The following is a 27282-nucleotide window of genomic DNA, read 5'->3' as shown; positions in this document are numbered from 1 at the left end:
AGGGAGTAGTAATAAATGAAATAGAGACCACCCGATCCCTGTCCTTAAGCCAGTTGCGAGATATGCGAAAAGATTATAGCCGTCGTTGAGGTGAGCACATTGCCACCTGGCTGCTCCGATGCTGGGATAATGGGGCCAGTAGCCTGGAACTAGAGGGAAAAGAAGCCAAACAACTGGGATCCCTTTCTGGGGAAGGGGGCGTTGACAAAGCAATTGGAAAAAAACCACAAGCCCTCAGCCTCTGGAGGCGACTCCTGCCCGGAGTGAAGGAAAGGTATCCCTTTAAAGAAGATGTTACATATCGCCCAGGAAAATGGACAACTATGGAGAAAGGCATCCAGTATCTAAGGGAATTAGCTGTGTTTGAGGTGATTTATGGTGACCTGGACGATCAACGGTCCTCCAAAGATCCAGATGAAGCCGAGTGCACACGACCCATGTGGCGCAAGTTTGTACGGAGCGCACCATCTTCGCATGCAAACTCATTGGCAGTGATGTCCTGGAAAGGTGACGAGACACCAACGGTGGCAGAGGTGATTGATAGACTCCGGGATTACGACACAAATCTCTCTTCCTCGCTCGTCTCTGCTGTGGAGAAACTATCTCAAGAGGTCCAGCAACTCAAAGATGATCTGTCCTACTCCCCACCTTGACAGAGTAGTGTCTCAGCTGTTAGGAATAAGCGTCCTTTGGCTCAAAGAAGGGGATACACACCACGGGCCACCCTATGGTTCTACCTGCGTGACCACGGAGAGGACATGATGAGGCCTACTTTGACCCCACAGGCACGAGTACATGAACTGCAAGGAAGAACAGGCACTCAGGGAGGCTCTTCCAGGAAAGCTGCTGCTCCAGTTTCCAGTGAGCAAGTCCTCAGACAGAGGAGTAGAAGCGCTGATTTTATTTCTAAGTGTAATAGAGGGACTCCTGATTCACATTTACAGCAAGTGAGTTGTGACTGCCATGATCAGGACTAGAGGGGCCCTGCCTCCAGCCGGGTGGAGGAAAGGGATAACCGGGCTTACTGGACTGTGCGGATCCGATGGCCTGGCACATCCGACCCACAGGAGCATAAAGCTTTCGTGGACACCGGCACACAGTGCACCTTAATGCCATCAAACTATATAGGGGCAGAACCCATCAGCATTGCTGGAGTGACAGGGGGATCCCAAGAGCTAACTGTATTGGAGGCCGAAGTGAGCCTAACTGGCAATGAGTGGCAGAAGCACCCCATTGTGACCGGCCCCGAGGCTCCGTGCATCCTTGGCATAGACTACCTCAGGAGAGGGTATTTCAAGGACCCAAAAGGGTACAGGTGGGCTTTTGGTGTAGCTGCCTTGGAGATGGAGGAAACTAAACAGCTGTCTGCCTTGCCCGGTCTCTCAAAGTACCCTTCTGTGGTGGGGTTGCTGAAGGTCAAAGAACAACAGGTGCCAATCGCCACCACAACAGTGCACCGGCGGCAATATCGCACCAACAGAGACTCTCTGATCCCCATCGATAAACTCATTCACCAACTGAGGAGCCAAGGAGTCATCAGTAAGACCCACTCACCCTTTAACAGTCCCATATGGCCAGTGCGGAAGTCCAATGGAGAGCGGAGACTAACAGTAGACTATCGTGGCCTGAATGAAGTCACTCCACCGTTGAGTGCTGCTGTGCCAGACATGCTAGAACTTCAATACGAACTGGAGTCCAAGGCAGCCAAGTGGTGTGCCACAACTGATATCGCTAATGCATTCTTCTCAATCCCTCTGGCAGCAGAGTGCAGGCCACAGTTTGCTTTCACATGGAGGGGTGTCCAGTATACCTGGAATCGACTGCCCCAGGGGTGGAAACACAGCCCTACCATTTGCCATGGACTGATTCAGACTGTACTGGAACAGGGAGAAGCTCCAGAACACCTTCAATACATTGATGACATCATCGTGTGGGGCAACACAGCGGAAGAAGTTTTTGAGAAAGGAGAGAAAATAGTCCAAATCCTTCTGAAAGCTGGTTTTGCCATAAAACAAAATAAGGTGAAGGGACCCGCACGAGAAATCCAGTTCTTAGGAATCAAATGGCAAGATGGTCGTTGTCAGATCCCAATGGATGTGATCAACAAAATAGCAGCCGTGTCTCCACCAACTAGCAAAAAGGAAACACAAGCTTTCTTGGGCGTTGTGGGTTTTTGGAGAATGCATATTCCACACTACAGTCTGATCGTAAGCCCTCTCTATCAAGTGACCCGGAAAAAGAATGATTTCAAATGGGGCCCTGAGCAACGACAAGCCTTTGAACAGATTAAACGAGAAATAGTTCATGCAGTAGCTCTTGGGCCAGTCCGGGCAGGACAAGATATAAAAAATGTGCTCTACACTGCAGCGGGGGAGAATGGCCCTACCTGGAGCCTCTGGCAGAAAGCACCAGGGGAGACCCAGGGTCGACCCCTAGGGTTTTGGAGTCGGGGATACAGAGGGTCCGAAGCCCGCTATACTCCAACTGAAAAAGAGATATTGGCAGCATATGAAGGGGTCCGAGCTGCTTCAGAAGTGGTTGGTACTGAGGCACAGCTGCTCCTGGCACCCCGACTGCCAGTGCTGGGCTGGATGTTCAGAGGGAACCTCCCCTCTACACACCATGCAACTGATGCTATGTGGAGTAAATGGGTTGCACTGATCACCCAGCGGGCTCGAGTAGGAAACCCCAGTCGCCCAGGAATCTTGGAAGTGACCATGGACTGGCCAGAAGGCAAAGATTTTGGAATATCACCAGAGGAGGAGGTGACACGTGCTGAAGAAGCCCCACTGTATAACAAACTGCCAGAAGATGAGAAGCAGTATGCCCTGTTCACTGATGGGTCCTGTCGCCTTGTGGGGAAGCACTGGAGATGGAAGGCTGCTGTATGGAGTCCTACACGACAAGTAGCAGAACCTGCTGAAGGAGAAGGTGAATCGAGCCAGTTTGCAGAGGTAAAGGCCATCCAGCTGGCCTTAGACATTGCCGAACGGGAAAAGTGGCCAGTGCTCTATCTCTCTACTGACTCCTGGATGGTGGCAAATGCCCTGTGGGGCTGGCTGCAGCAGTGGAAGCAAAGCAACTGGCAGCGCAGAGGCAAACCCATCTGGGCTGCCGCACTGTGGCAAGATATTGCTGCCCGGGTAGAGAACCTGGTTGTAAAGGTACGGCATGTGGATGGTCACGTCGCCAAGAGTCGGGCCACTGAAGAACATCGGAACAACCAGCAGGTAGATCAGGCTGCCAAGATTGAAGTGGCTGAGGTGGATCTGGACTGGCAGCATAAGGGTGAACTATTTCTAGCTCGGTGAGCCCATGACACCTCAGGCCATCAAGGGAGAGATGCAACATACAGGTGGGCTCGTGATCGAGGGGTGGACTTGACCATGGACGTTATTGCGCAGGTTATCCACGAATGTGACACATGCGCTGCAATCAAGCAAGCGAAGCGGGTAAAGCCTCTGCGGTGTGGGGGACGATGGCTGAAATATAAATATGGGGAGGCCTGGCAAATTGACTATATCACACTCCCACAGACCCGCCAAGGCAAGCACCATGTTCTCACCATGGTAGAAGCAACCACCAGCTGGCTAGAAACATATCCCGTCCCCCACGCCACTGCCTGGAACACTATCCTGGGTCTCGAAAAACAAGTCCTGTGGCGACATGGCACCCCAGAGAGAATTGAGTCAGACAACGGGACTCATTTCCGAAACAACCTCATAGACACCTGGGCCAAAGAGCACAGCATTGAGTGGGTGTATCACATCCCCTACCACGCACCAGCCTCTGGGAAAATCGAAAGATACAATGGACTATTAAAGATGACACTAAGAGCAATGGGGGTTGGAACATTTAAACACTGGGATACACATTTAGCAAAAGCCACGTCAACACGAGGGGATCTGCCAACCGAGCTGGCCCTGCCCAGTCAGAATCCTTACGTACTGTGGAAGGGGATGGAGTCCCTGTAGTGCACATAAAAAAATATTCTGGGCAAAACAGTCTGGGTTATTCCTGCTGCAGGCAGAGGCAAACCCACTCGTGGGATTGCTTTTGCTCGAGGACCTGGGTGCACTTGGTGGGTGATGTGGGAGGATGGAGGAGTCCGGTGTGTACCTCAGGGGGATTTAATTTTGGGTGAAAACAGCCAATGAACTGAATAATATACTGTTAATTGCTATATGATGTTGTATGTCATCACTACTATGGTTGCTATATGCCATATCAATGGAATGTTATCATGGTGGGAATCTCCCAATTAATAATAATAGCAAATGAACTTTCAATGGAACCGAGCAAAGTGCAGCAGTGAGAGAACAAGAACTACCAGTGCAGCGGTGATGGAACAAGGACTGACATGCAACAATCTGACCCCACACACACCGCCTCTCTGAAGGACCCTTACAAGAGATGAAATCCAAAGTCATGGACTAAATGAACTCAATGGACATTTCATAGGCATTTTACAGGGGTGGTCCATAGACTAGTGGAATGATTACCGATCCAGTTACTATAGCTTAGTTTACTAAGTTTTGCTAGAAGGAGATAAGAATCTAGTTAGACCCTTAGTAATACCAGAAGGAAGCCTGAATAGCACTCCAAGGAGTGCCAGGAGAATGCTGCAAGTATTTTTTGAACAGGCCAAAAAGCTTTGTATACACAGCTTAAGCCAGAAACATAACACTAAACACATAATACAAAGCAAAGCTTTTGAAAAATCATCACAGAAAGAGGTCCCACAGGTAAAAAAAAAAAAAAACAAAACCAGGACACAGCATGTCTTTCAGAGAGAAATGCATTCCAAGTACAAATTGGAGAGTATGTTGAAAAAATCTGCCACATCTGGCACATATGTCCATAACGGAGCACCCTCTTTCTCAGGCACTTACTCAGTAGTTAGGTTTGAGGCTTCCCTCCACACTCACGCTCCTCTGGGCTCAGCACTTTGGGTGCCTGTAGGCCATGGCTTGCCATTGGGACTGGTTAGTGCCTTTAAGTCCATCACTGCACATACTGTGTAGTATTAGCCCTACGTAAGCCCAGATGGAAACAAAAGCTTCTGTAGGAGATCAGTGAAGACATTTAAACATGAAAGCTATCAATATAGCAGTGGAAAATAGTCTTTATTATTTAAAAAAAAAAAAAGTCCTTAAAGAGAAGGTGTCAGATTAATACAAAAGCATTTATGGTTTTAGTAATTTGTTTCCAATACAATTAGACAACAAGTTACCAAAACTTTTCACATGTTACAAGTGACCAGGCTCCTTCCAAACAGCAGCCTCATTACTTGTTACCCACGAAGCTTTGCCTCTCACCAAATCCAGAAATAAGGGGCAATCAAGAGTTCCTCCAGAAGCTACTCATTGAGTGACCGGCGACCATGCTGTACATTCCTACAGATCCTCCTGATGAGATCAGCGAACGCCTAGTACCACACACACAATTCCACACCTCTATTCTGATATGCTGCCCTCCAAGGAACACTACTTGGCAAGAGATGCACATCAGCACACTTGAAGCCAGTTCCAAGACTGTAAACCAAGAAGTTTAAAAATACATAGATCACCTTTGCTACAAATAACATTTCTTATTTACCTTTCAGTATTGTCAAGGCAGAAAAAGATGAGAAAGGTGTCATAGAAATTTCTGTTCAAAAACAAAGATGTCTCCTTATGGGACAGCATGCAGAAGAAAACTCCATTGCTTATATTAGTAAGTATACCTGCTCCTGGTTTCATATTCTGCTATAACTGAAAATTTGGACAAGTTATATGTTATCTTTTTACTTCTTGTATGAACAAGTCTGCTGGCACTGATTGAGTACCCACCCGTTAGCAAAACAACAAACTCAGTTGAAGTACCAGTGTTTCACAACATCTAGTCCATGATTCTCTTCACATATTCTTTGGTTATGCAGGGAAACTTCTTTACTAACTTCAAATGACAGGTTCTGCACTTGTGTGAAGGTCCTGGAACAAATTAAACAAGCTAAATCAGTTACTCCAGAGGATAACAACTTCTGCTTAACCCCACAGGCTGCGCGCCTGGACGTTCGCATCATTCTCCTACCACACAGCCACCAGAAGAAAAAAAATGTAAACGTGAATTTTCTTCACAAAGGCTAGACTTTGGCAGAGAGGAAGGGCAGTTTGCAGGAAGGGGAGATGCGTGGCTTTATGGTCTATCAATCTTCAGAGATTTTAGCTGTAATCTCTGCTGGGGAAATGAAGGAAGGAAAGGAAATTTATCTGTTTTATCTCTTCCTCATTCTCTCAGTAATACTTTGTATTTATTGAGACAATACTTGAGAAAAATCCTTTTCTGTGCTCCTTGTACCTCCTCTAAAGGATGATATATTTGTAAGGTCATTATTTAAGATACAGTGCTTCCAGTTCACTTTTCTGTCTCCTGGAGTCCTCCCCTCTCCTACATATTTGCACTTTACCAGGGCTGTTCTTGCTCACTGGAACTCTCAGCGTCAGCGAATGGCAGTCTCAAGTAGCTCACTTCGAATACACAAACAAAAAAGCCCCAAGCATATTTACTCTGACTGTAGGTAGGGTAGGGATGGAAATAGAGCTGTCTGCTACAGACACAGTTAAGCTCAGTGCTACTATTCCCTCAACTAATCCTTCTCCAATATACACTCTGGATATATTCTGCCGAGATCTGTAGATTTTCCTCTGAATATTTAGCCAACAAGTCTTTTCCCCTGACAGTTGTAAATACCTTTGAAGCTCTTTAACCATTTTCTGAGACACTTCTTTAAGCTCTTTCAGTACACTACATGCTTTTGCACTTTCTTCTGAGTAGCTTGGCAAAACTGCTGCCAGAAGTTCCTGCGTGATAGTTAACTGCTTTCGTAGTTCATCTACAATGAGATGTTAAAAGATTATTCAAAAATGTGTGCAGTGGCGTCAGTTAATACAGGACTAATTAATAGCTGGACTAACCACAGAGACAGGTGAACTAGATGACGGAAAACTATGGTTTGTTCAGCTTTCACAAACAGATCATGACAAAACTGTGAAAGCCAAGCTATTTTTAGCTATGAAGACTAACACCAGCAACAGGCTATTAAAATTGCTACTCAAGCTCTCATTTAGAGTATGTCCAAGATTTTTACAAGACAAACACAAGAGAAAAAACAAGTTTTAAACATCCAAAATCCCCATGCCAATTATATATATTGCTATTGGCACGTACCCCCAATATGAAATTTATCCAGCCCTCTCCTTTAGCATTCACAAACCAAAAATATATATTCATTTCCTTTCAAGCTTTCTTACAAGAATTCCGAGTTCTTCAATACACCTTTTCCATTTGTTTTGAAGTGTAAGATTATTGTAAATGGTTTAAGAATTTCATTTCTTGCAGACTAGCAGCTTAAAAAAAAAATGTAACTTCTTGTCCAGACTTCAACATAAACCACAAGTACTAATTTATTAAACAAACATTCTCTGATTCAAGGCATCACACAATATATTTAAGCTCTAGTTCTACAGGAAACATGAGCAAGTCTACCCATGTGACTTTATCTCTCAAACACAGAAACAAGAAGAGATCACACTATTCTCTATAACTCTACAACTTGCTTACCCATTAGTAACAAGGAAGGAGGAAGAATTCTATTAATATAGTTAAAAGATACAGAAACTTGCTAAAGACAGTGTATATGAAGACTGCCCTAGTTTAGAAAGTTAATTTTTCTCCTGCCGCAGGATAAAAAACTTCCTTAAGTACAGTTTAGTGGTTAAATGGAGACAAGAATTATTCATAGCAAACCATGTGACTCATGTTGCAGCCCAGTGTCCATACAAGCTCTAAGAGCACACAAAATTCCTCCAGTGGCCACAGACAGATCTAGCGATAACAGCATAAGCATTTCAGCATACCAAAAGAACATTATTTCTGAAAGTAAATTTGATGAATTGAATTTTCATACCAAGGTATGTTAGCATATCTCCTTCTATGTGAATATTCTTTATGGGTAATTGATGTCTAGTGGCATCCAGGGAAACAGCAAAGTTTTTATATTGCTCTTTAAACTGTTCACAAATGGGAACAAGGGGAGAAAGTATTTCCATCTGAAAAAGACACAGCAGACATTTTGCTATTACAGACCAGGCTCAATACGGAAAAATAATTTATAAAAAAACCCAAATACAGCTCCAAAATTCTTGCTGACAAAGGAATACAAGAAGTTTGTGGTATGATACTCCTACCAGGCTGTTTAATAGGTTTCCCCTAACACCTCAAAATGCATAGGTCAATACCACTTTCCTTGTTACTGTAGCTCAGAGGTATTAGCAACACAGCAGACAAAGTGTTTTATATTTGGTACTTCCATTGTAGCTAACAGTGTGTTCTCCAAGGGACAAAAGTATTTTTTAATTTTTGCAACGTGTATTTGTTAAAAGCAAACACAGGTTCAGTCTTGAAAATTAATTATTAAAAAATTAATTATTCATTAGAAATTTGCCTTCTTACAACCAGGCCTGAACTATTGCTGTCTAACATATGAAAATAAGACAAAGAACAGAAGACATTCACGTCTCATCTAAGGGTTAGCATGTCAGTTCTAGCCTGTAACGGCATAATGACAGGATGTTCACATGATTTAAGATGCGTCTCCCATGCATCAACTGCAATCGGCTCTGGCAACCGGTGTGCTGTTGCTGCCCCTTGCCCAATAGCTCTAACTTCTCCTTCCCGTCCATCCACAAGGGACACTGTCCTGGTTTCACCTGGGATAAAGTTAATTTTCCTCCCAGTATCTGGTACAGCGCTGTGTTTTGGATTTAGTGCAAGAACAATGTTGATAACACTGCTGTTTCAGTTATTGCTAAGTAGTGCTTTCACTAGTCAAGGACATTGCAGATTCCCACACTCTGCTGGGTGCACAAGAAGCTGGGAGGGGGCACAGCTGGGAGAGCTGACCCCACCTGGCCAAAGGGATATTCCATACCCTACGGCGTCACACTCAATATATAAACTGGGGGGAGCTGGCCAGGGGGCAGCGATCGCTGTTCGGGGACAGACTGGGCATCGGTCGGTGGGTGGCGAGCAATTTTATCATGCGTCACTTGTTTTGTATATTATTACTACTGCTGTTTTACTTTTTCTTCAATATTAAACTGTTCTTATCTGAACCCATGAGTTTTCTCACTTTTACTCCTCTGATTCTCTCCCCAATCCCACCAAGAGGGAGCAAGCAAGCAGCTGGGTGGGGGTCAGTTGCTGGCTGGGGATAAACCACGACAGGCAGCAAAAAAGTGACAAAGGTTAATAGAGAGCATTACATGCCGCAATGGGAAGTAGATACTTATTTTGTTTAAGATGCATCAAATTGTACCCCAGCAGGCCACAGAAGATACAAGTCCTCTCTGGATAAAGGGCTACTTCATAAAAGTGAGCTTGTTTAAATATAGCAGAAGCTTAAATTGTAATAAAGCCTACCTGTTTGTCTAACGCATCATCAAGTTTCTGCTCTCTCTCTTTGAGCAGAATTTGACGCTTCAGCTCCCAGAGCTTCTCCTGTTGTCTCTCCTTTTCTTTGCACAACAGTAACAAGTTTTCTTCTGCTTTTTTTTCCAGCTTGGCAAGATTTTTTCCTGCCTGTTACATCCAAAAAAAATTCACAACTAAAGTAATGCTACATCAAAGTGATTAATATATTCTGCATAAGCAAACGTAAGCCTCAGACCAGGCCAAAGAGCTTCAATTAATGAATCAGAGTCCTCATGCAATAAGCAGTCCATTATAGTTAAACCCCTCTCCCATCTTCTTCCCCCACCCCCATTAAAATTTTTTGCACAGGAAAAATATACCCATACGGCACTGAGCGACCCAGAACAAAGTCACCGCTGCAACCTTGAACTCCAAACACCCTCACTCATGGTTTTCCCAAAACTTCTACATGCCCCTACTTCGTGGGGAACCAGTACCAGCTTAATAAACTGGCACTGAATTCACTCTAAGAGAGTTTTCAAAGCAAGTCACACAGTTTTACAATCATAAACATATGAAGTCACAAGAATCCAACTTTTATGGATCAGAACGCATAGACAAGAAATTAAACAATTCCTTAATATCAAGTTTGTCTATCTGAAACACCAACTACTTGACTCTCACCTCTAACCTTAGGTAAGTCAAAAGCAGTGTCTGAGATTCCAGCTGTTCCATCAGAGCATCAGAATCATTTTCCTGCAGAAAAGAAAACAATATACCAGATCAATTTTGGTATTTAAACAATTATGTTCAAATAAATTACTGAATGTCCAATTTGTGTCCGAAATTATCATCACCATCAACAGTCAGCTCGATGAGAAAGATTTGGGATTTTAAACAATGCGTGTTAATTAAACATACCTCTTTGTTCTTTGTTCCACCATTTTTCACTACATTTTCAGCAGGTTTTTGTAAAATTGGTAGAGAACTTGATGTTTCAGTGCTACGTTGAATGAGATTCCTAAATAAGCCACTTCAAATTATGTTGAACCAATGTTAGTTTTCTGAGCAAAAAATGTCAGAAAATATTTAAAGATAACGTGACATAATTAAAAAGCATGGACAGGAATGGACAAAAAGAATTGACTTGAGGAGATGCTACAGTCGGAGGATTCTTAACCACAAGAGAGGGAAGCAAAGCTTCGGTCAGTGTTGAGATGTCTGGTAAACAAAACAAACATTGCTAAGAGCCGAACAGACTTATCCTCTGACTTCTGTCAGAAGGCTTCAAATCATCCCAGGATCAAATTTGTTATCACGATTAAAGATAAACAGAAAATCTTTGTTTCACACATTTCAAGATAAATACATTTAACAAAGAAAGCAGTGAGACTCACCACTTTTTCGGCTTTCTGACATGCCTCTATATCTCCATCGCTAGCTGTATCTCCTTTGCAAGCCGTATCTCCTTTGCAAGCCGTATCTCCTTTGCAAGCCGTATCTCCTTTGCAAGCCGTATCTCCTTTGCAAGCCGTATCTCCTTTGCAAGTAGCGTTTGAGCCAGGAGTCTTGCTGTGGACAGTTTTATCTGTATCACAACAGAAAAGTTATTGCTCTCTTCTACCAAAGTATATAGGCTGGGTCAACATACCATCAGGTTCTTCTAAAACAAAGATAATTTCAGAGTTACTACATGTACCAGTAAAGCAGACTTGTCCTGGATTTCCAGCTCTGATGACACTCCTGAGAAGTGGATCACACAAGCATTTAGCACTACGTGACAGTTACAGATAGATGTGATACAATTTTCAGAACGGCTGATAAGCTAACACCCATCTGCTATAGGAACAAAGGGTTAAGAGTACTTTGAAGAGTACTTTGATCTTTAATATTAGATCTTAAACAAAATGCACCCAAAATGTACTCAAAATCGAGAGGTTAACTTAAACCCCGAAGGTCTCAATACTTCTGTTTAAAGACACTTGAAATAACATTCACCTTATTTAACAAAATCCTTTCAGGAATATCGGAGAATACAAGGGTTACTTAGCACCAAGTTGCAACGCATACCTTAAAAATAATAAATAGAGAAACTGAGCATGAGTGGAAGCTTACCATTAATAGCTGAAAGATCAAGGTCTGGTCGACTAATTTTATCTGCATCCAGTAAAGTGGACTGCAAGTCACCTTTCTCAAAACTACTCTGATTTACAGAGCTAGAAACAACACCTGCAGAAAGAAGCTATTATCAAACAAAAAGAACTAGAACAGATTCCGCACAAGTTCACAATTATATATGCTTTCACTAACAGGTGGCAACCTTATGCCAACTTTTACACAATCACTTTATATACACCATCCGTACGCTCCCTAATTTACCTAGAGACAAGGTAGTTCAGAACGTTATCCTCTTAAACATTTCACAGTTCAACAACTACCCTCAGATATGAAAAGGGAATACGTTATTTCCGTACATTTTTCAAGTCAAGTTAAGGTCTTACCAGAATATTCTTTTGCAAGAATTGAAAAGAAATAAAAATGGACTGTTTCGCAGACAGGGATTTTCAGTCGTTTCCACTGAGTTCATTAAAGAGATGAAATAAAACAAGCAGGGCAATGGTGAGGGCATAGTAAAAGAGTATTTCAAAGCCTTGTGCAGAAGGCAAGAGATCTGCTTATTTTAGACAACCCAGTTACTGAATTCCAGATTAGTTCTCTATCAGAATGTCCAGACAAAACTTTAATAAACCTCAGTTTACACCCTCAATCCCATACCAAGTTTCTTAAGTCCCTTTGAACACAGATGGTAACTGGCAGTGATGTAACACAAAATATAATCTCCTAACAACGTTTTAGAGTTGTTAAGAGTTCCACAGGTTGGAAATACAAATTCACAAAACAAGAGCTTTCAAATTCTAGTAAAACCTACCAGCAGAAGTTTTACGTTTCTGAGGAAGAACTGATCTTGATTTAGTTGAAGATGATTTAGCAGTAGTCGTTGAAAAGGAATTTGCTGAAGTGTTCTGACAATCAAGAAACAGAAAAGGCTGAACATAAGCAGTAATTGTGACCAGCAACATGTTTTACCTCTGACTTGAATGCTGGCAACAAACAGCTACAATCCCAAGGCGCCTTGGTGCTTTGCAAGTCACCTGAGTACAGTCCCAAGTTCCCATCCCAGTCTGCCTCTAGTAATACACCACGACTCCCTCACAACCCCAGCAGAATTGGTTTTTTGCTTATGTCCCTTTTGCTTAGGTCCGTTTTTGCACAGGTCCGAGCCGCCCCTCACACCATTTCTATCCTTTGCTGAGCGACCCTTGAGCCCGGTAGCGAGGCGTCCAAGTACCTTCTTGGCGTCTTTCTTATCATACTGCAGGTAGCGAGACTTCACGATTCTTCCTCCTGAAGAAGAGGCAAAGAGAGCTCAGCCGGGCCGGCCGCGCCTCAGGCGGGGCGGGCTCCCCCCTCACCCCACCGCTACCTTTCCGCTTATTCTTAGACTCTTCTCCGCCCGCCATCATAGTACTGGAGTCGCTCCCCAGCTCGGACATCCTGCAAAGACAGAGCGGGAGATGACGAGGAGGAGGAGACGGGTGGCGGGACGCTCCGGACCTTTCCCCGCCTCAGCCGCCAGCCCGTTCGAACCGGCGCGCAGGCGCAGCACTGCCCCGGGCGGAGAGCCCGCGCGCCCCCTGGCGGCCCGGAGGGATGACCCACGCCGCCACCTCCCCGAGGGCCGGGCTGAGGGGGGATGGCTCCCACCCGCGCCGCGCCCCGGGGCTGCTGCCTCCCCTCAGCGCCGGGGCTGCAGGGCGGGCTGCTGCCTCCCCCCGGCAACCGGGCACGGCAAGAAACGAGGGCCTGGTAACGCCTACAGCATACAATCGCAGAATGTTTTGGGTTGGAAGGGACTCACAAGGATCATCGAGCCCAGCTCCTGGCCCTGCACAGGACAGCCCCAAATTCACACCATGTCTCTGAGGGCCTTGGCCAAGTGCTTCTGGAACATCACCAGGCTGGTGCCATGATGCCTCCCTGGGGAGCCTGTTCCAGGGCTCCACCTCCCTCTGGGGGAAGAACCTTCTCCTAATGCCCAGCCTAACCCTCCCCTGGCACATCTCCCTGCCATTCCCTCGGGTCCCGGTGTTGGTCACCAGAGATGAGACACCAGCGCCTGCCCCTCCTCCTGCCCTCGTGAGGAAGCTGCAGAGCACCATGAGGTCTCTCCTCAGTCTCCTTTAGGCTGAACAAACCAAAGGACTTCAGCTCCTCATACAGTTTCTCCTCTAAACCCTTCACCAACTCCGTGACCCTCCTCTGGACACTCTCCAGTAGCTTTATACCCATAATGTCCTGTGGCACCCACCACTGCCCACAGCACTCGGGGTGAGGCTGCCCCAGCGCGGAGCAGAGCGGGACAATCCCCTCCCTTGCCCAGCTGCGATGCAGGGCTCGATGCCCCTCAGGGCACGGTTGGCTCTCTCTGCTGCCAGGGCACGCTGTTGGCTCACGTTTAGCTTGCCATCAACCAGAACCCCCAGGTCCCTCTGCAGAGCTGCTCTCCAGCCTCTCATCCCCCAGCCTGTCTGTACAGCCAGGGCTGCCACGCCCCAGGGGCAAAATCCGGCACTTGCCCTTGTTAAACTTCTTAGTTTGTTAGAGCCCTGTCCAACCTGACCTTGAACGTCTCTAGGGATGGGGCCTCCACAACCTCTCTGGGCAACCTGTTCCAGCACTTCACCACCCTCACTGTAAAAGTTTTTCCTTATATCCAGTCTAAATCTACCCTCCTTTAGTTTAAAACCATTACCTCTTGTCCTGTCACAACAGGGCTTGCCAGATTGCCCCCATCCTTCCTATAGACCCCCTTTAAGTACTGGAAGGCTGCAATGAGGTCTCCCCACAGCCCTCTCCTCTCCAGGCTGAACAACCCCAACTCCCTCAGCCTGTCCTTGCAGGACTATGACCCAATCATTTTTATTTTCCCATGGCTTTGGAGGGAGGCAGACACCCTCTGCAGTTTCAGCTGGGGCAGCTCAGGAAGGCTATGCCAGGCACTTTCTGCCCCAGAGCCCTAACAAATCGCTGGAGGAAGGCAGCGAACACCAGCCACGCCACCACCTCCGCAGCAGGAACCTTCACAGCAACGGGAGGTGACGCTCCCAGCTGAGGATGGGGTTCTTTGCTTTTAAGAAGAATCCACCCACTCCGCCTTACTCGCCGCAGGGCCCTGCCACAGAAAGCACCTGGCTCCCGATGAGCACCCGTTGCCCGAGCTGCGTTGGGAGCCGCAGGCGGGGGCGAGGCGGCCAGTCCAAGCCGAACCTACCTGAGCCGAGGCCAGCACCGCCCGCCACAACCCCTGGGCGACGCTTCGCGCCTCCCGCCCCGCCGCAAAGGGGGGGGGTTTGCGCATGCGCGGCGCGCGCGGGGCGCTGAATGGGCGCTGCCCTGCCTCCCCCTACCCGGAAGTGGTGAACGGGGCCTGTGGCGGCTGGCGGTGCTGGTCGCCAGCGCTTCACCCACCGGCTGAGGTAAACGGCGGCGGAGCGCGGCCCTGCGCCCCTGATGGGCGCCCGCGCTCCTTCTTTCCTTCCTTTCTCCCTTCCTCCCTCCCTTTTTTCCTCTGTGGGCGACCGAGCTCTGTGGTGGTGGTGCCGCCTCAGAGGGACCGGGACACCCACCGAGCCGGGACGGCGCTGCCCACCGAGCCCCGGGGCCGGTGTGGCGGCCGAGGCAGTTCTGTGGGGCGGGGGTGAGGGGTGTGGAGGGAGCAGGGGGTCTGGCAGGGGGGAACCAAGGGCTCCGCCGCTTGCCTCAGGAGCTCGGGAGGCTCGGGAGCCGTTCCTCGGGGCCGGGGGGCTGCTCGGGAGCCCGGGGAGCTGAAGCTGTGGCGTGCCAGGTTTCTGGGAGGCTGCGTGGGCTTGTAACGGGTTGGCAGATGTCTTGTTGCTGACTCGTTTTGCATCTGATGTGCCCGAGGAGCTGGACATGCCCTGAGGGACGGAACATGCCCCGCCGCCCGTCTGCGCCTCCCGTCTCTCGGGCGACGGGCAGGGGGAAGATCTTGCCCTTGATCAGGGCTCGATGTTAACTTCCACCTCCTGCTTACTGATCTCTCAGCCACGCAGCGTTCTGCTTTTTCACATGATGTCTCTAGCTCCCGGTATGAACAGCCTGTAAGCTTTCGTACAAGTATCTCGGCATCTTAAAAAAAAAAAAAAAACAAAAACCCTTGTAAAACTCTCTGGGGTCTTTTGTTTCTTTGTTTTATTTTTGGACAACTCTTGATGATATCAGCACTGCTACTGCGTTGAGGTCGTTCTCTATCATGGTGACCATCATAACTTAATTGATATATGCCTCTGGCTGTTTGTATCTTGGTAGTACTGTGTCTTTTTGGTAAGTTTGGTTTTGCAGTCTCTGTAGAGTAAAACTTTTGCAGACTGGGAACACTGTTTTTTTACACGTTGGTAGACTAAAAGCAGCAGAGTACTATCCCAATTCGTTACTACCTTGACTATATGGTTGATATAGGTATGTGTGGTGCTAATGTAAGGTGACTTCCCAGTATAATTTTTAGCCCTGTTTTCTATTGCTCCATAAGTATTTTGGTAAAGTTCTTACCCAGCTTTATTTGCAAGACCCACTTTTGAAAAGTGAGAAGTACTTTGGATGCAGATGAGTTCGGTATTCTTTGATTTCACCTTCTGGGAATGGGTGGCAGTGTAGCAAAGGGCTGGAGAAGATTTCAGGCTTCTGGCAAATGGAGTTAGCCTTTCAAAGATGTCATCAACATCCTCCCACGTTACTCCTAGAGGTGGATTGGTATCGGTTTCTCTACCTAGCTGTTTGCAAATAAGAGTTTGTCATGGGTAATTAGAAGCTCCCTGATTTCAGGTCTGTTAGCTGGAATTCGTGGCTGAAGTACTTGCCATGAAGTAACAGTGTGAGGTAACCCTGCATTCCAGTTTAGTACATTGGTGTCACACCCATCGAGTTTTACTAAGGCTTTGGTGTCTTTAGCTCAGTGTCTTGTCAGGAAAAAATCCATTTAGTATAGAGGAAGCAATATGGGGAACTTCTAACGCAGATGTGTATTCATATTAGCTTCAAGATTTATCGCGGATCTTTTCAGAAAAGAGTTATTCTTGATTATTTTTGTCTTTGGAATAATAACAAGATTCTCTACTGCTCTACGTTTGAAGTCTAGTAACATTGTGCTTTTCAGGATGATGCACCAAAGGCCGTTTCCTTAACCAGTAGTGTTTACTTAATAGACTAAAACTGAGGAGTTACTGCAGTAATGTGGTGGAACTGTTTGTAGAACTATACAGTTTGGGTGGTTTGGGTTTTTTTTTGTCACTCTACTTGAACATTTGTCTGAACTGCGCAAACGGATAGTCTAATCAGAGTGGGAAGACTCACAGGTTTGTGTTTTTCTTTGGAACCTAAAATGCTTACAGAACCGAGTAATTCACGGAGAGTAAATGCAGCCAATAAAAATTGAGGTTCACCTAGAAAGTAATGCTTTGTACAGACTGAGTTTTCTGACAGTGATTCAAACATTAGACCTCTTGAATAATTCTGTGTATGAATAACTGTTTGACTCATATGCACGTAGTTCAATATTACTTAAGCTAAATATGGCCTTTTCTTAGCAAGATGGTCAAATAGGATGATTTGCGATCTTAGGCATTTAAAAAGGAAAAATTCCTAAAAGATGCAATAATATTAGCTGTCTCAACAGTCAAGGAAGAGTGAAAACTTACGATTCAACTAAAAGTTTGTTGTTTGATACTTTTTTGTGAATTCGAAGCCTGAAGGTGTATATTAATCACATTTCTAAGAAGCAAGACCTACTTATTCTAGTACCAGGGAGAAGGAAAGCCTGAGATGCTGATAAGGATTTATTTTTTTAATCAGTAGGTGGGTATTTTAACAGATGATCTCCCTTCTGAAAGGACTAGGAATGTCTTTATTTCAGAAAATGAAAATTCAGAGGTTTTGTCTTTAGTATATCATGTTTTCTTGATGTATCAAGTGACTCAAGCATGGCTTGCAGAGTTGCTTTTATCTAGACTTTATTGTGTTGTGTCTGATTACCAAATGAAACTCAATGCAAATCTTAAAAATATGCTCTTCCTTTAAAGCCCAACGATGGTAATATCAACAATAAAAGTGTTTTAAAAGGTATTTTCGAGATGTGTATGTTCTCATGAACTCCCTTTTTTAATCCATCTAATTCACACAAAAGTTTAACCTAAAGTTTCTTAAGAAAATTTCTTATCAGTGTAAATGCAGCATTAGACCGGTGAAACTTTACTTCCTTTGTTGACAGTTGTAATGCTATTAAGGATAAAGTTAAGAAAACTACAAAAGGTGGTAGAGCAGTCTCCAAAGTCCTTTTGGCTTACGTTCTTTGTCGCTAACACTCTCAGTTGTTTTGCCTTCATTCCCTGTTTTTTCAACAGGGCCCCATTTTCATTTTCTCTGAATCATACTCAAGCATACATCTGTAACTCTGACATCACGCTTTTTGTAAGGTAATAACATGTTACACACCTTTAATGTCACTGTAAGCCTGATAAGGTATCCTTATCCTGAGGTTAAATTGCACATCTGAGTCATTAAGAGGAAGTAGAGGTCTGCGGTTTGAGGGCAGAGATTGGGAACGGGGTCTCAAGGACCATAGGGAGTAGAGAGAAGGTAACTGAGAAGGAACTGCCTGTACCGAAGGTAACTTCTTTGACTTTTTCCTGTATAATGTTGCATTATTTGCGTTGCAGTCCAGCTTCTCCTTTGTTAGGCAGCCTGTGGCAGGAACTTCTCTGACTCGGTTCATTACAGAGAGTGGTAACAAATGTGTTGTAAATTTTCATGCTCCATTCAGAACTACTTCTTTTGGAGTAGAAAAAGCCAAGAGCTTTTAGGTAAAGAAAACCAAGGATCTGAAGGTGTTTAGTCAGCATAATTTTTCAGACCAATACCTTGTGAGGTGAGGTAAGACAAGGGTTAAGGCCTTTGTCTTACCTGTAATGCACAGTTAGTTGTGGAAACTTCAGGGTGAGTCTGCAGCTTATTTTGCTGGAAATTCCTTGCTTTGGAAATCAAGGATAAGCAATAGCTGAATATTTTTGAAACTGCTAAATGTTTTCCATTTGATCGGAGAGGTCTTTTTGGGGGATGGTCATTGGCAATTCCGGTATTAAAGAATACTAGAGGTCAAGTACTTGTGATGTGTTTCTACTGTGGTGTTGAGAATTACTTGATTAACAATAGGAGAACCTTGAATCTTTCAGTTTGAGGAATGCAGCACTGGAAGTGGACGTGAAAATGTGAAGAACAGGAATATTTTGAAGTTCATCCTCAACAATTTTGCTGTAATGGTAGCTTTCCCTTTTTAGCTTCGCTATGATTCATTGACTAAATATGTGGCTTCAAATTATGGCCTTATTTAAACTAAACAGATACCCTGTGCTGATTGGGGCAAGGTTTTCTTCTAGAATTTTATTACATTATTAATTGGACTATTTTGGCTTTAATGCATATAAAAATTAATTGTCTTAAAGGAGGCTTGAAAACACTTAGAAAATACCATAGAAATTACCATATAGAATTGTATTTCTTTATTTTCTATTTCTGGTAACATTAATAAAGTAAAATTAGATTGATGATAAATTATGTAGCCTGATGCATTTTTTTCCTACAAACTGTTGAAGTCTAGAAGTACGCAAAGTACGTGAAATGTTGCCTCGCTCAGTGATTTAAGCAGCAAGTAAAATCGAGCCTTCAGTGATGAATTAAATAGTGGTCACTTAAATTATTTCTTTGGTAAGCCCAGTAGGTTTTTATTTTTTATAAGCAAATGAAAGTACTAGTTGGTAGGCAATATAAAAATAAATATGGCATTAGGCTGTTGCTTTATGAGCTCCTTATGTTAGTGCTCTTAACAAACAGACTGTTTGTACAACTTGCAAAAGATGGGGTAGGGGAAAGTAACAAAATCCTGAAAAGAGGTTTGATATTGGTTAGACCTCCTCCTGTTTTTCCAGACCTGTTGGAATTATGCTTCTAGGAGAGGTGGGTAAAGGTGGCCTGTAACTGGTCTCTTGTATTTAAACCTGCGTAGTGCTATTTCTTTTCAATCTCACTTGAATTGTGTATGTTGTACTGGCACAATGGAGCTGCTGTCTCAAGGGTGCAAATGGTATATCGCTATATCCTTTAACACACTAATCCCATGCAGCTGTTGCCCCACTCATGCCCACAGAATTGGTAGTCTAATGTTTTGAATAACAAGTTAGAATCAAAAGCTTTGCATGTCTAACTTTTTTTTTTGTCTTGCCCAGCTTGCCTGACTCTGATAGCATCTGTAAAACCGGACTATGGTGAAAATTAATGCTTTGCCTTGTTTTGTAGATGCTGATGACTGTCCTTAGTAAAATTTAAGTGCTGTGAAGATGAATACTTGTGCTACAAAAGGCTTGTGAAAAGTAAAACGCTTTAAGGAAAACAGGAAGGAGTCTGAATGTGAAGTCTAAAATTAGTTGATGTGCACATAGCGCCAGCTTCTGTCTCCCACTTACTGAATTCTTCAACGCACAGCTTTGGTTTTTTCCCATGCATTGGAAAGGGGCTTCTAAAAAGAAAGGGCCTAGAAAGAAATCGAGGTGATTTTGCAGAATTTCCATCTACAGAAAGAACTCAGCAGTGGTGGTTAGGCTGCTGTTATCCTGAGTTTGCTGTTTTGCATGCTGACTAGTATGGTTTCATTATTACCTTCTATTCTTGCATTTCTCCTTTTTCTTCCAGTATTCTCTGCACCTGAAGTCAGGCTTGTGCTTCCTTGATGAGCCAAATAATATTGAATAAATATTTCAATTGCTAACAATTTTTCTAAATAGTTAGAGGTCATAAAAATTAGACGATCATTGAAATCATCTCTCCAGACCACTTGACATGAATGAGAGGGTGGTACCTAATTAACTTTTCTAATTAAGAGACACATCTGTAACTGGGGACTGGCTGATTTTTCTGAAAAGAGCTTCAGCAATCAGGCCTCATTGTTAGTGAAGTTTCTGCAGTGTGGGGTAGCCTTCTGGTGACATTTGTCTTGTGTTTTCTAGCTCTGAATTCCAGCCACTGGCTTGTGTTACAGCTTTGTCCTCCAGACTGGTGATTGTTACCAAACTCTAGTTCCCTGTGCAAGGACTTAAACTGGTATCAGTCTCCTTTGTGTATTTCTCATAGGCAAAGCTTCTAGAGTATTTTGCTGTAAAGGGGGTATTCTCTAACAGGTGTTTTTTGTTGTTGCTGTTCTTATCTCAGCTTCTTAACCAAAGTTTGGATATATTCTAGATGCAGTATTGGTCACAGACCTTCTGAGTACAAGGGTAATATGGCTGCCTAACGAAATAATCATTTGATGTGTGTCTGGGAATTACATTCACTGTCATGCGTGTGGTGTTATATTAGACTACCATGTTTAAATGATTACCCGCTGTAGTTTTGAAGCCTGTTTTAGGATAGCTCCCATTCTATCCATCTGGTATGGATTATTTCCTTTATCAGTAACTCTTTTCTTTCTTTTAGAACCATCATGAAAATGTTTACTTTGCCAGGAATCCAACTTCTCTAGAGTCTAATCCTCCAGTTGCTTGATGATACCCTGTCCTTAGTTGAATACTGGGACTCATTAGGTAACCAACTTAAAATCTGTTCAGTGTATGCGCTTCTGCTTTTATGTTCTAATTTGTTGCTTGAAATGTTGTTTAGTAGGAAGTCAGAGATATACCAAAGTCTGTCTCTTTTAGGGCAGCATTAGATGAATTTGATATCCTTTCTAAGAAAATTCACAAGTTGGAGAGCAGCAGGTTTTCCTCAAACCTCTGTTTGTAATGACTAGATATTCTCATTCTGATTCTTAGGTAGAAGGATTTAAGCACCATGTTATTTCTTGTGGGACTCATGTAGTGCATTTTCAGGTAAATGAACTGTAGGTAACAAAAGCAGAGTTGGTTAAAAGGAATTAACAGTAATTGGGTGCTAGTCTTCCTGAAGTGACTTGTTAGAATTTACTTTTATTTCTTCTTAAAGCCTCATAATCAGTATTAAATGATTTGAAATAGTGTATCTGTTTTAAGCTGTTGAGTGAAAGAGCAGTCTTAAAGCTCAGTGCTATTGAAAGCCAGTGGGTAGTGTCTGGATTTTGTATCTGGTTGAAATGAGGCAGTGTTAGGCTGACTCTCTTTCTGTTCAATGCACAGTCACATCAGCAGTAAACTCGTGTTTCAAGTTCTTCCTACTGTAGATGATTTTCCAAATCATTCCTATAGTGTGATGGATGCCTGCTTGAGCTTCCATTATGTTGCATGATGACTGCATAATTTCAAAGTCTGTATGTAGTATAAATTAAGGTCGATGTCTGCATGTTGCTTTGTCAGAAATCTGTCGTCTTCAGGATGAGAGGTATTTCTAGTTTTTCAGCCATACACACCTGAGCAGACACTGCCAGCTATCGCGTTGCTGCTTACTGTAATTGGCCTGGGTTTTTCACCGGTAGGGAAGAGGCCATTTCTGTTCTGGGTTCCTCTTTGGAAAGAGTGATACGGGAGTCTTGAGCAACATGCCAGATGTATCTCGGTAGCTGACATGAGGTGAGGTTAAGAAATGTCTCTCTGTAAAGTCAGAGGTCAGCACCTAGGTTCAGCTCTTCTGTGTGGCCAAAACATTGGTGCCATGTTACACAGGGTGATGTTTAGGCAAAAATGCTTACTGCGGGGACTTCCTCTATCCTACCAGACTGTGTGTCTGAAACTAATTGCTGGGGGGCGGAAAAAAGGAAGTCTGGACAAGACTGTCTCCCTTGAATTGGCTGGCTAACTTCAGAGGAAAATGGTCCCTGTTGTTCTTTTTTTTCTGTCTGTGCCCCAGATGCATCTTGCCCATGGGCAGCAGTCTGCTATAGGTTGTACTGTATGTGAAGGCATTTGAGCTTCTGTAGATTGAATGCTTTGCACTTGCAGAATTACTCTAAAAGTACTTCAGACTTACTAGCTGCTGGTCAGTGGTACTCACAGGCAATGGAAGGGGGCTCTGAGCACACTAGTCCATCCTTCTGCATGACGAAGTTCTTGCCATAAGCTCTTATTAATGAATGAAGAATGAAATTTAATGGGAGGAAAAAACCCGTTCTCAGAGGGATCATACAGCTGGACCAGAGATGTACTGTGGTTTGTCTTGCTGTCTGTGGCTTGTTCAGCCTTCCTTTTGATGAGTAGCCACTAAAAATGATCCAGCTTGCATAACAATGTCTTCTGTAAGCTTACTATTCAGAGTTCCCTTAAAGCAAAGCTCTCTTCTGAGGCTGTTGGTGAGGCAGAACTATGTCATATGTTTCTGTGAAGTGATTCATTACTTAGAGTGGAAGTGGCAGCTAAATGCTTCCAACTCTGCTGATTTTAATTTGAAATGATTGCTCTCTGTGGCCTTATGCAAGTTCCTGTACAGTTGTTTAGTGGCAAAAAGCAACTTCATTGGCATTTTTCTGCTTTTTTTCTAAATATATTCAGCATCTAAGTGTATAATTGGAACACTTTGTTCTTGAAACAAAAATTGAACTGATGTTCTGGGTATGAAGTTTTACAGACTGTTAAAACAAAGGGGTACTTCATTGTCCTTCTCCTTTTACTACCCATTGATAACTAATAAACTGTTGAACTAAAGCAGTGTAAGCAAGCCTAGTCCTGGTGATCTGTGTGTGCTGAATTGCAGTTGAGAGGAAAATCAGTGGCAAAGGCACAGAACGTAACCACGTCTAGCGGCTTTCAGACTTGGCAGTGAGGAGGAGGTTGACTTCCGTGAGGCTGATGTTAGGCTGAAGTTAGATTGCTGGCCTGCATCAGGGATGAGAGGAGGAAAAGGCAATTGGAATGAATAATTTTTGGAGACTCGTGCATGAGGTTCCTAAAACCCAGTGAGGAAGGAGTGGATGGGATAGATGGCAAGGCTTGCAAATAAAATGGGTTATTTGGGATCTTGTTAGCTGAACTGAAGTAAGGCTGCAGTAAGACTGATTTTACTTTGTTGCCTAAAATGGAAGATAAGAAGCACGTTCAAACCTTTCTGCAGCAAGGATGTGGTTCACTCAAGTGAAATTAGCAGTCTGTTGTCTGGGTAAATTATGCATGTTCAAGAAATCACTATGTTGTGCAGGGTTAGGAGTCGTCGACAGCAGTATTAGGCACTATAGGCGCTGTCGTCAGCTATAGGCACTGTTTCCTTAAAGTTGAGTGGAGGTAAATGCTGTGCCTGTGTTTTACCTTCCATGAAAAGAGGTCTGCTGGGGGAAACGAAACACAGTGTGTCTCTCAGTGTCAGAAGCGTCTTCCTCCTTGCAGCTGTGCACTGCTCCTTCTGCCATAGCTCACGCCTGCTCTAAACTGGCAGTGCTGATCTAAGAAGTGATCAAATCCTGTTTCTACCTCAAGCTGCCTGTGCAGCTTTAAGGGAGGGTTTATGTGGGAGGATGAATAAATGTTTGTGTAGCCATATAGTGAACCGTTCCAGGGAAGTTATCTGGGTTAAAATTAACCTGGGGAAGCAAGGAAGTTTTAACTGGACATTTATCCCGGTTCAGGTTGCTTTGTGGCTGTGTGAGTGCTTGTGCTGCCAGAACAGGGAGGAAGGGAGGGCTTGGGAACAGAAGGAAAAGTGAAAAGAGGATAGATACTGTGGCACCTGTCCACTCCATGGGGTAGGCTAAGCAGACTGTTTGAAGTAGTATCACTGATGTGTATAAATAGTGCATTTGTTCTTTAATTACTAATTTGACTATTTAATAACTTTATTCTCATTCTCCAGAAAATAATACCTTGCCCTAATATCTCTTGTACACATATTTTTTTAACACCTGACTTCTTTCTTTTTTCTTTTTTAGACGATGGGCACTGCATATTAAGCAGGGGCGGAAGACTGAAGCCCATCTGGGGACAGAATGAGTGTAAAAGATGCTGATAGTGCAGTTTGCCAGGCCTATAATCTTCATATTTACCCCCAACTCTCAACAGAAAGTGCTCCCTGCTGCAAAGTGACAGCAACCAAGGATAGCACATCTTCAGATGTCATCAAGGATGTGATTAATATCTTAAACTTGGATGTCTCGAAACATTACGTGCTTGTGGAAGTGAAGGAATCAGGTGGAGAAGAATGGGTACTTGATATAAATGATTCTCCTGTCCATAGGGTTTTACTTTGGCCTCGTCGTGCTCAGGATGAGCATCCGCAAAAGGATGGGTACTACTTTCTTTTGCAAGAAAGGAACACTGATGGGACCATCAAATATGTCCAGATGCAGTTGGTTTCCAAGGAGACAGATGCTCGGCGATTGGTTGAAAGGGGTTTTCTTCCATGGTATAGGGAGGACGTTGATGACTTGTGCAATCTCCCCAACTTAACGGAGACAACGCTCCTAGAGAATCTCAAATGCCGCTTTCTAAAACACAAAATTTATACTTACGCAGGAAGTATTCTGATTGCAATTAACCCCTTCAAGTTCCTGCCCATTTATAATCCTAAATATGTCAAGATGTATGAGAATCATCAGCTTGGGAAGTTGGAGCCTCATATTTTTGCCATTGCTGATGTGGCTTATCACACAATGCTTAAAAAACATATTAATCAGTGCATCGTTATATCAGGTGAAAGTGGGTCTGGGAAAACTCAAAGCACAAACTTCTTAATTCACTGCCTCACAGCACTGAGCCAGAAAGGGTACGCGAGTGGTGTGGAGAGAACTATTCTAGGAGCTGGACCAGTTCTGGAGGTAAATTTATGCTAAAATTGCCTTCTGCGAAACATTGTTTCTTGAAAACTTGAAATAACCTCTGTTGAATACTACTTTCAAGAGTCGCCTACTTGGTTTAGTCTTTAAATGTCACTGGGCTGCACTGGTGTTTGGCTGTGTTGCTTGACTGCTTCCAATTGATTTTCCTTAATTCATCCTTCTGTTCCGTCAACTTCCTGTGGCTTTTAATTCATATTTGACGTAACTTTCCACCACTAAACACTAATATTCTGGGTCAGAGGTTACCTGTGTTTTCCATCTTAAGGTTTCGATGACATTTGAATCAAATCATAAGTAAATGTTTTCATAAAAAGATTGTTCTACTGAAATGTTAAATGCTTAGTGTAATCCTGCCTTGGTGTACAAGTGTGTCCTGCGGCGTTTTTATGAACTCCCTTTTTGAGGGAGTTATTTCCTTTCTACAATTATTTGCTTTAAAGAGAGCAACATTGTTAGTTGGGGAGAAAGTGTGAGTTGGTTTTGGCTTTTAATTACTAGAGCGTTTCCAACAGAAAGCAAAACCAAACATGTCAGAAGGAGGGGGTACAGCTTGCCTTGCATTAGGTAACGGCAGGACAAAACTTAAACTGATCTTTTAGACTTCAGTCTCTCCCTTTACTCTCTCATCTGAAAGGAAAACCTCCGAAAGCTTGGGTGGAAGTACTGGTCACCCGTAATAAAATCTTCAACAGCAAGGAGATTGAATGTGGCCATTGCAATTTTTAGGTTTAAATATTCTCAAATGTAACAACACTCTAATTAAAAAAATAGTAAACTTTTCTTAAGCTTTTAGATAAGATGTGAAAAGGCAATGAAGTTAAACTTTAAAATGTGTTACGCTTATGTGATTTGAAAGCTTTTCTGTAAAGAATGAGGAATACATGCAACTTCTTTTTTTGCCTTACTTTCTGCTGCTTGAAAGAAGAAGTAAGATTGTTTGAGGTTTGTTAGTTGCTGGAGTTCAAGTTTGCAGTTCTAAACAGAAAACAGGAAGGGGTCACTGTGGAAAGCACTGTTTGATCAGCTGATCTTTCTGCCTTTGACAAAATTAACTCTTTCAGACCCTAGGCTACCAGATGTGTGATACAGCTGTCACAGCAGGTAGAGATGTGAAATCTTGTCTTGTGGTTTGTCCATTGAATGAGAAATGCACGTATGCCTAGATTCAAAATTAAAATGAATAGCTTTGGAGAAAGAGGTGAATGTTGCATATGTCTGGGAATGCTCATGAAGAGACGTTTGTGATCATCTGCAGTAGGATTGGCTGTCATAAATTCTGCGACTCCTTCAGACTTTCACTGAGCATTTAGTAATGCATTTCATGATAAAATAGGCTTGCTAGCTAGAAATATGATGACCAATTGAAAGTCTGGCTTGCAGACTTGCCAAATGGATTCTAACATGGCTGTCAGAGTAGATATTGTTTAAAATGTGAGGCTCTCTTCTGAAATTCTCAGAGAAACATCTCGCTCTACTTCTGTGAGGGTGTTTCAGTTGCAAAGTGATTCAGTGTAAACACTCCCTCTCAAATACTGCAAAAGATAAAGGGGTTTATGACAACTAAACATAAAATGTAGGAACATCTGAATCCTAAAATGTATTTCAGAATTGAATATATATTTTTGTATCAAAAGTATTATTCATTGACTTGAAATTATGGAGAAAGAAAGTTTTCTGAATCTTGGAGAGGGTGAGATTTGTCCAGGCTTAAATAAATCACTGGGGCTCCTGTGATTTTGGCACAGCTCTACTTAAGGTAGTGGAAATGTCCTTCTCTGTTCACGTAACTTCAGTGCACATCAAAAAGTGATGCTACAGTAGTTTTAGAACATAGAGAAATAAAATCAAACTATCCTACTTTGGATACTGCAGAGCGGATTTGGTGGACTGTGAAGCTTCCAGGTTTCCCAATATGGACGCTCTTGTGCTATTCCAGTCACTAGGCGTAATTTTAAAAACCAAGTCCGATCTTGGTCTCG

General features: G+C 43.6%; 2 protein-coding genes across 9 annotated transcripts in view; one reads left to right on the top strand and one right to left on the bottom strand.

The window, feature by feature from the left end:
* Positions 1 to 5107: 5107 nt before the first annotated feature.
* HAUS8 (HAUS augmin like complex subunit 8) lies at positions 5108 to 14803 on the bottom strand. 2 transcript variants are annotated; one of them, XM_064469470.1, is made up of 11 exons: positions 14786 to 14803; positions 12938 to 13008; positions 12803 to 12858; positions 12383 to 12476; positions 11569 to 11682; positions 10851 to 11041; positions 10138 to 10209; positions 9463 to 9621; positions 7949 to 8090; positions 6733 to 6874; positions 5108 to 5972 (listed from the first exon to the last, which is right to left on the bottom strand). In XM_064469470.1, exons 2-11 carry the CDS (start codon positions 13005 to 13007, stop codon positions 5852 to 5854), a joined length of 1161 nt encoding a protein of 386 aa, XP_064325540.1. In that variant the 5' UTR covers position 13008; positions 14786 to 14803; the 3' UTR covers positions 5108 to 5851. The 2 variants fall into 2 exon arrangements, with proteins under 2 accessions (XP_064325540.1, XP_064325538.1); XM_064469468.1 differs by lacking the exon at positions 14786 to 14803 and having other exon boundaries at positions 10851 to 10951; positions 11006 to 11041; positions 12938 to 13099.
* A 94-nt stretch (positions 14804 to 14897) lies between these two features.
* Positions 14898 to 27282, top strand: part of MYO9B (myosin IXB) — a 45036-nt gene continuing 32651 nt past the window's right edge. For 6 of the 7 annotated variants that reach the window (XM_064469859.1, XM_064469856.1, XM_064469858.1 and 3 more), the window contains exons 1-2: positions 14898 to 14990; positions 24398 to 25282. In XM_064469859.1, coding sequence (XP_064325929.1) covers positions 24455 to 25282 — 828 coding nt within the window. In that variant the 5' untranslated portion in view covers positions 14898 to 14990; positions 24398 to 24454. Of the gene's footprint in view, positions 14991 to 21091; positions 21159 to 24397; positions 25283 to 27282 lie in introns of those variants that run through there. The other variant, XM_064469855.1, reaches the window with a different exon arrangement.

Source organism: Phalacrocorax carbo, chromosome 19, assembly GCF_963921805.1.
Source record: "Phalacrocorax carbo chromosome 19, bPhaCar2.1, whole genome shotgun sequence".
Taxonomy (NCBI): Eukaryota; Metazoa; Chordata; class Aves; order Suliformes; family Phalacrocoracidae; genus Phalacrocorax; species Phalacrocorax carbo.
This window is presented reverse-complemented; position numbering and strand designations above follow the sequence as displayed.

What these genes read in the sequence shown, in the direction of transcription:
- HAUS8 (XM_064469470.1), bottom strand. Translation starts at nt 13,007, where the DNA reads ATGTCCGAGCTGGGGAGCGACTCCAGTACTATGATGGCGGGCGGAGAA. An exon ending in AGATATGCTAACATACCTTG is followed by an intron (nt 6,875 to 7,948) that starts GTATGAAAATTC and finishes ATCTCATTGTAG; the next exon opens with ATGAACTACGAAAGCAGTTA. An exon ending in ATGGTTAAAGAGCTTCAAAG is followed by an intron (nt 5,973 to 6,732) that starts GTATTTACAACT and finishes AATTTGTTCCAG; the next exon opens with GACCTTCACACAAGTGCAGA.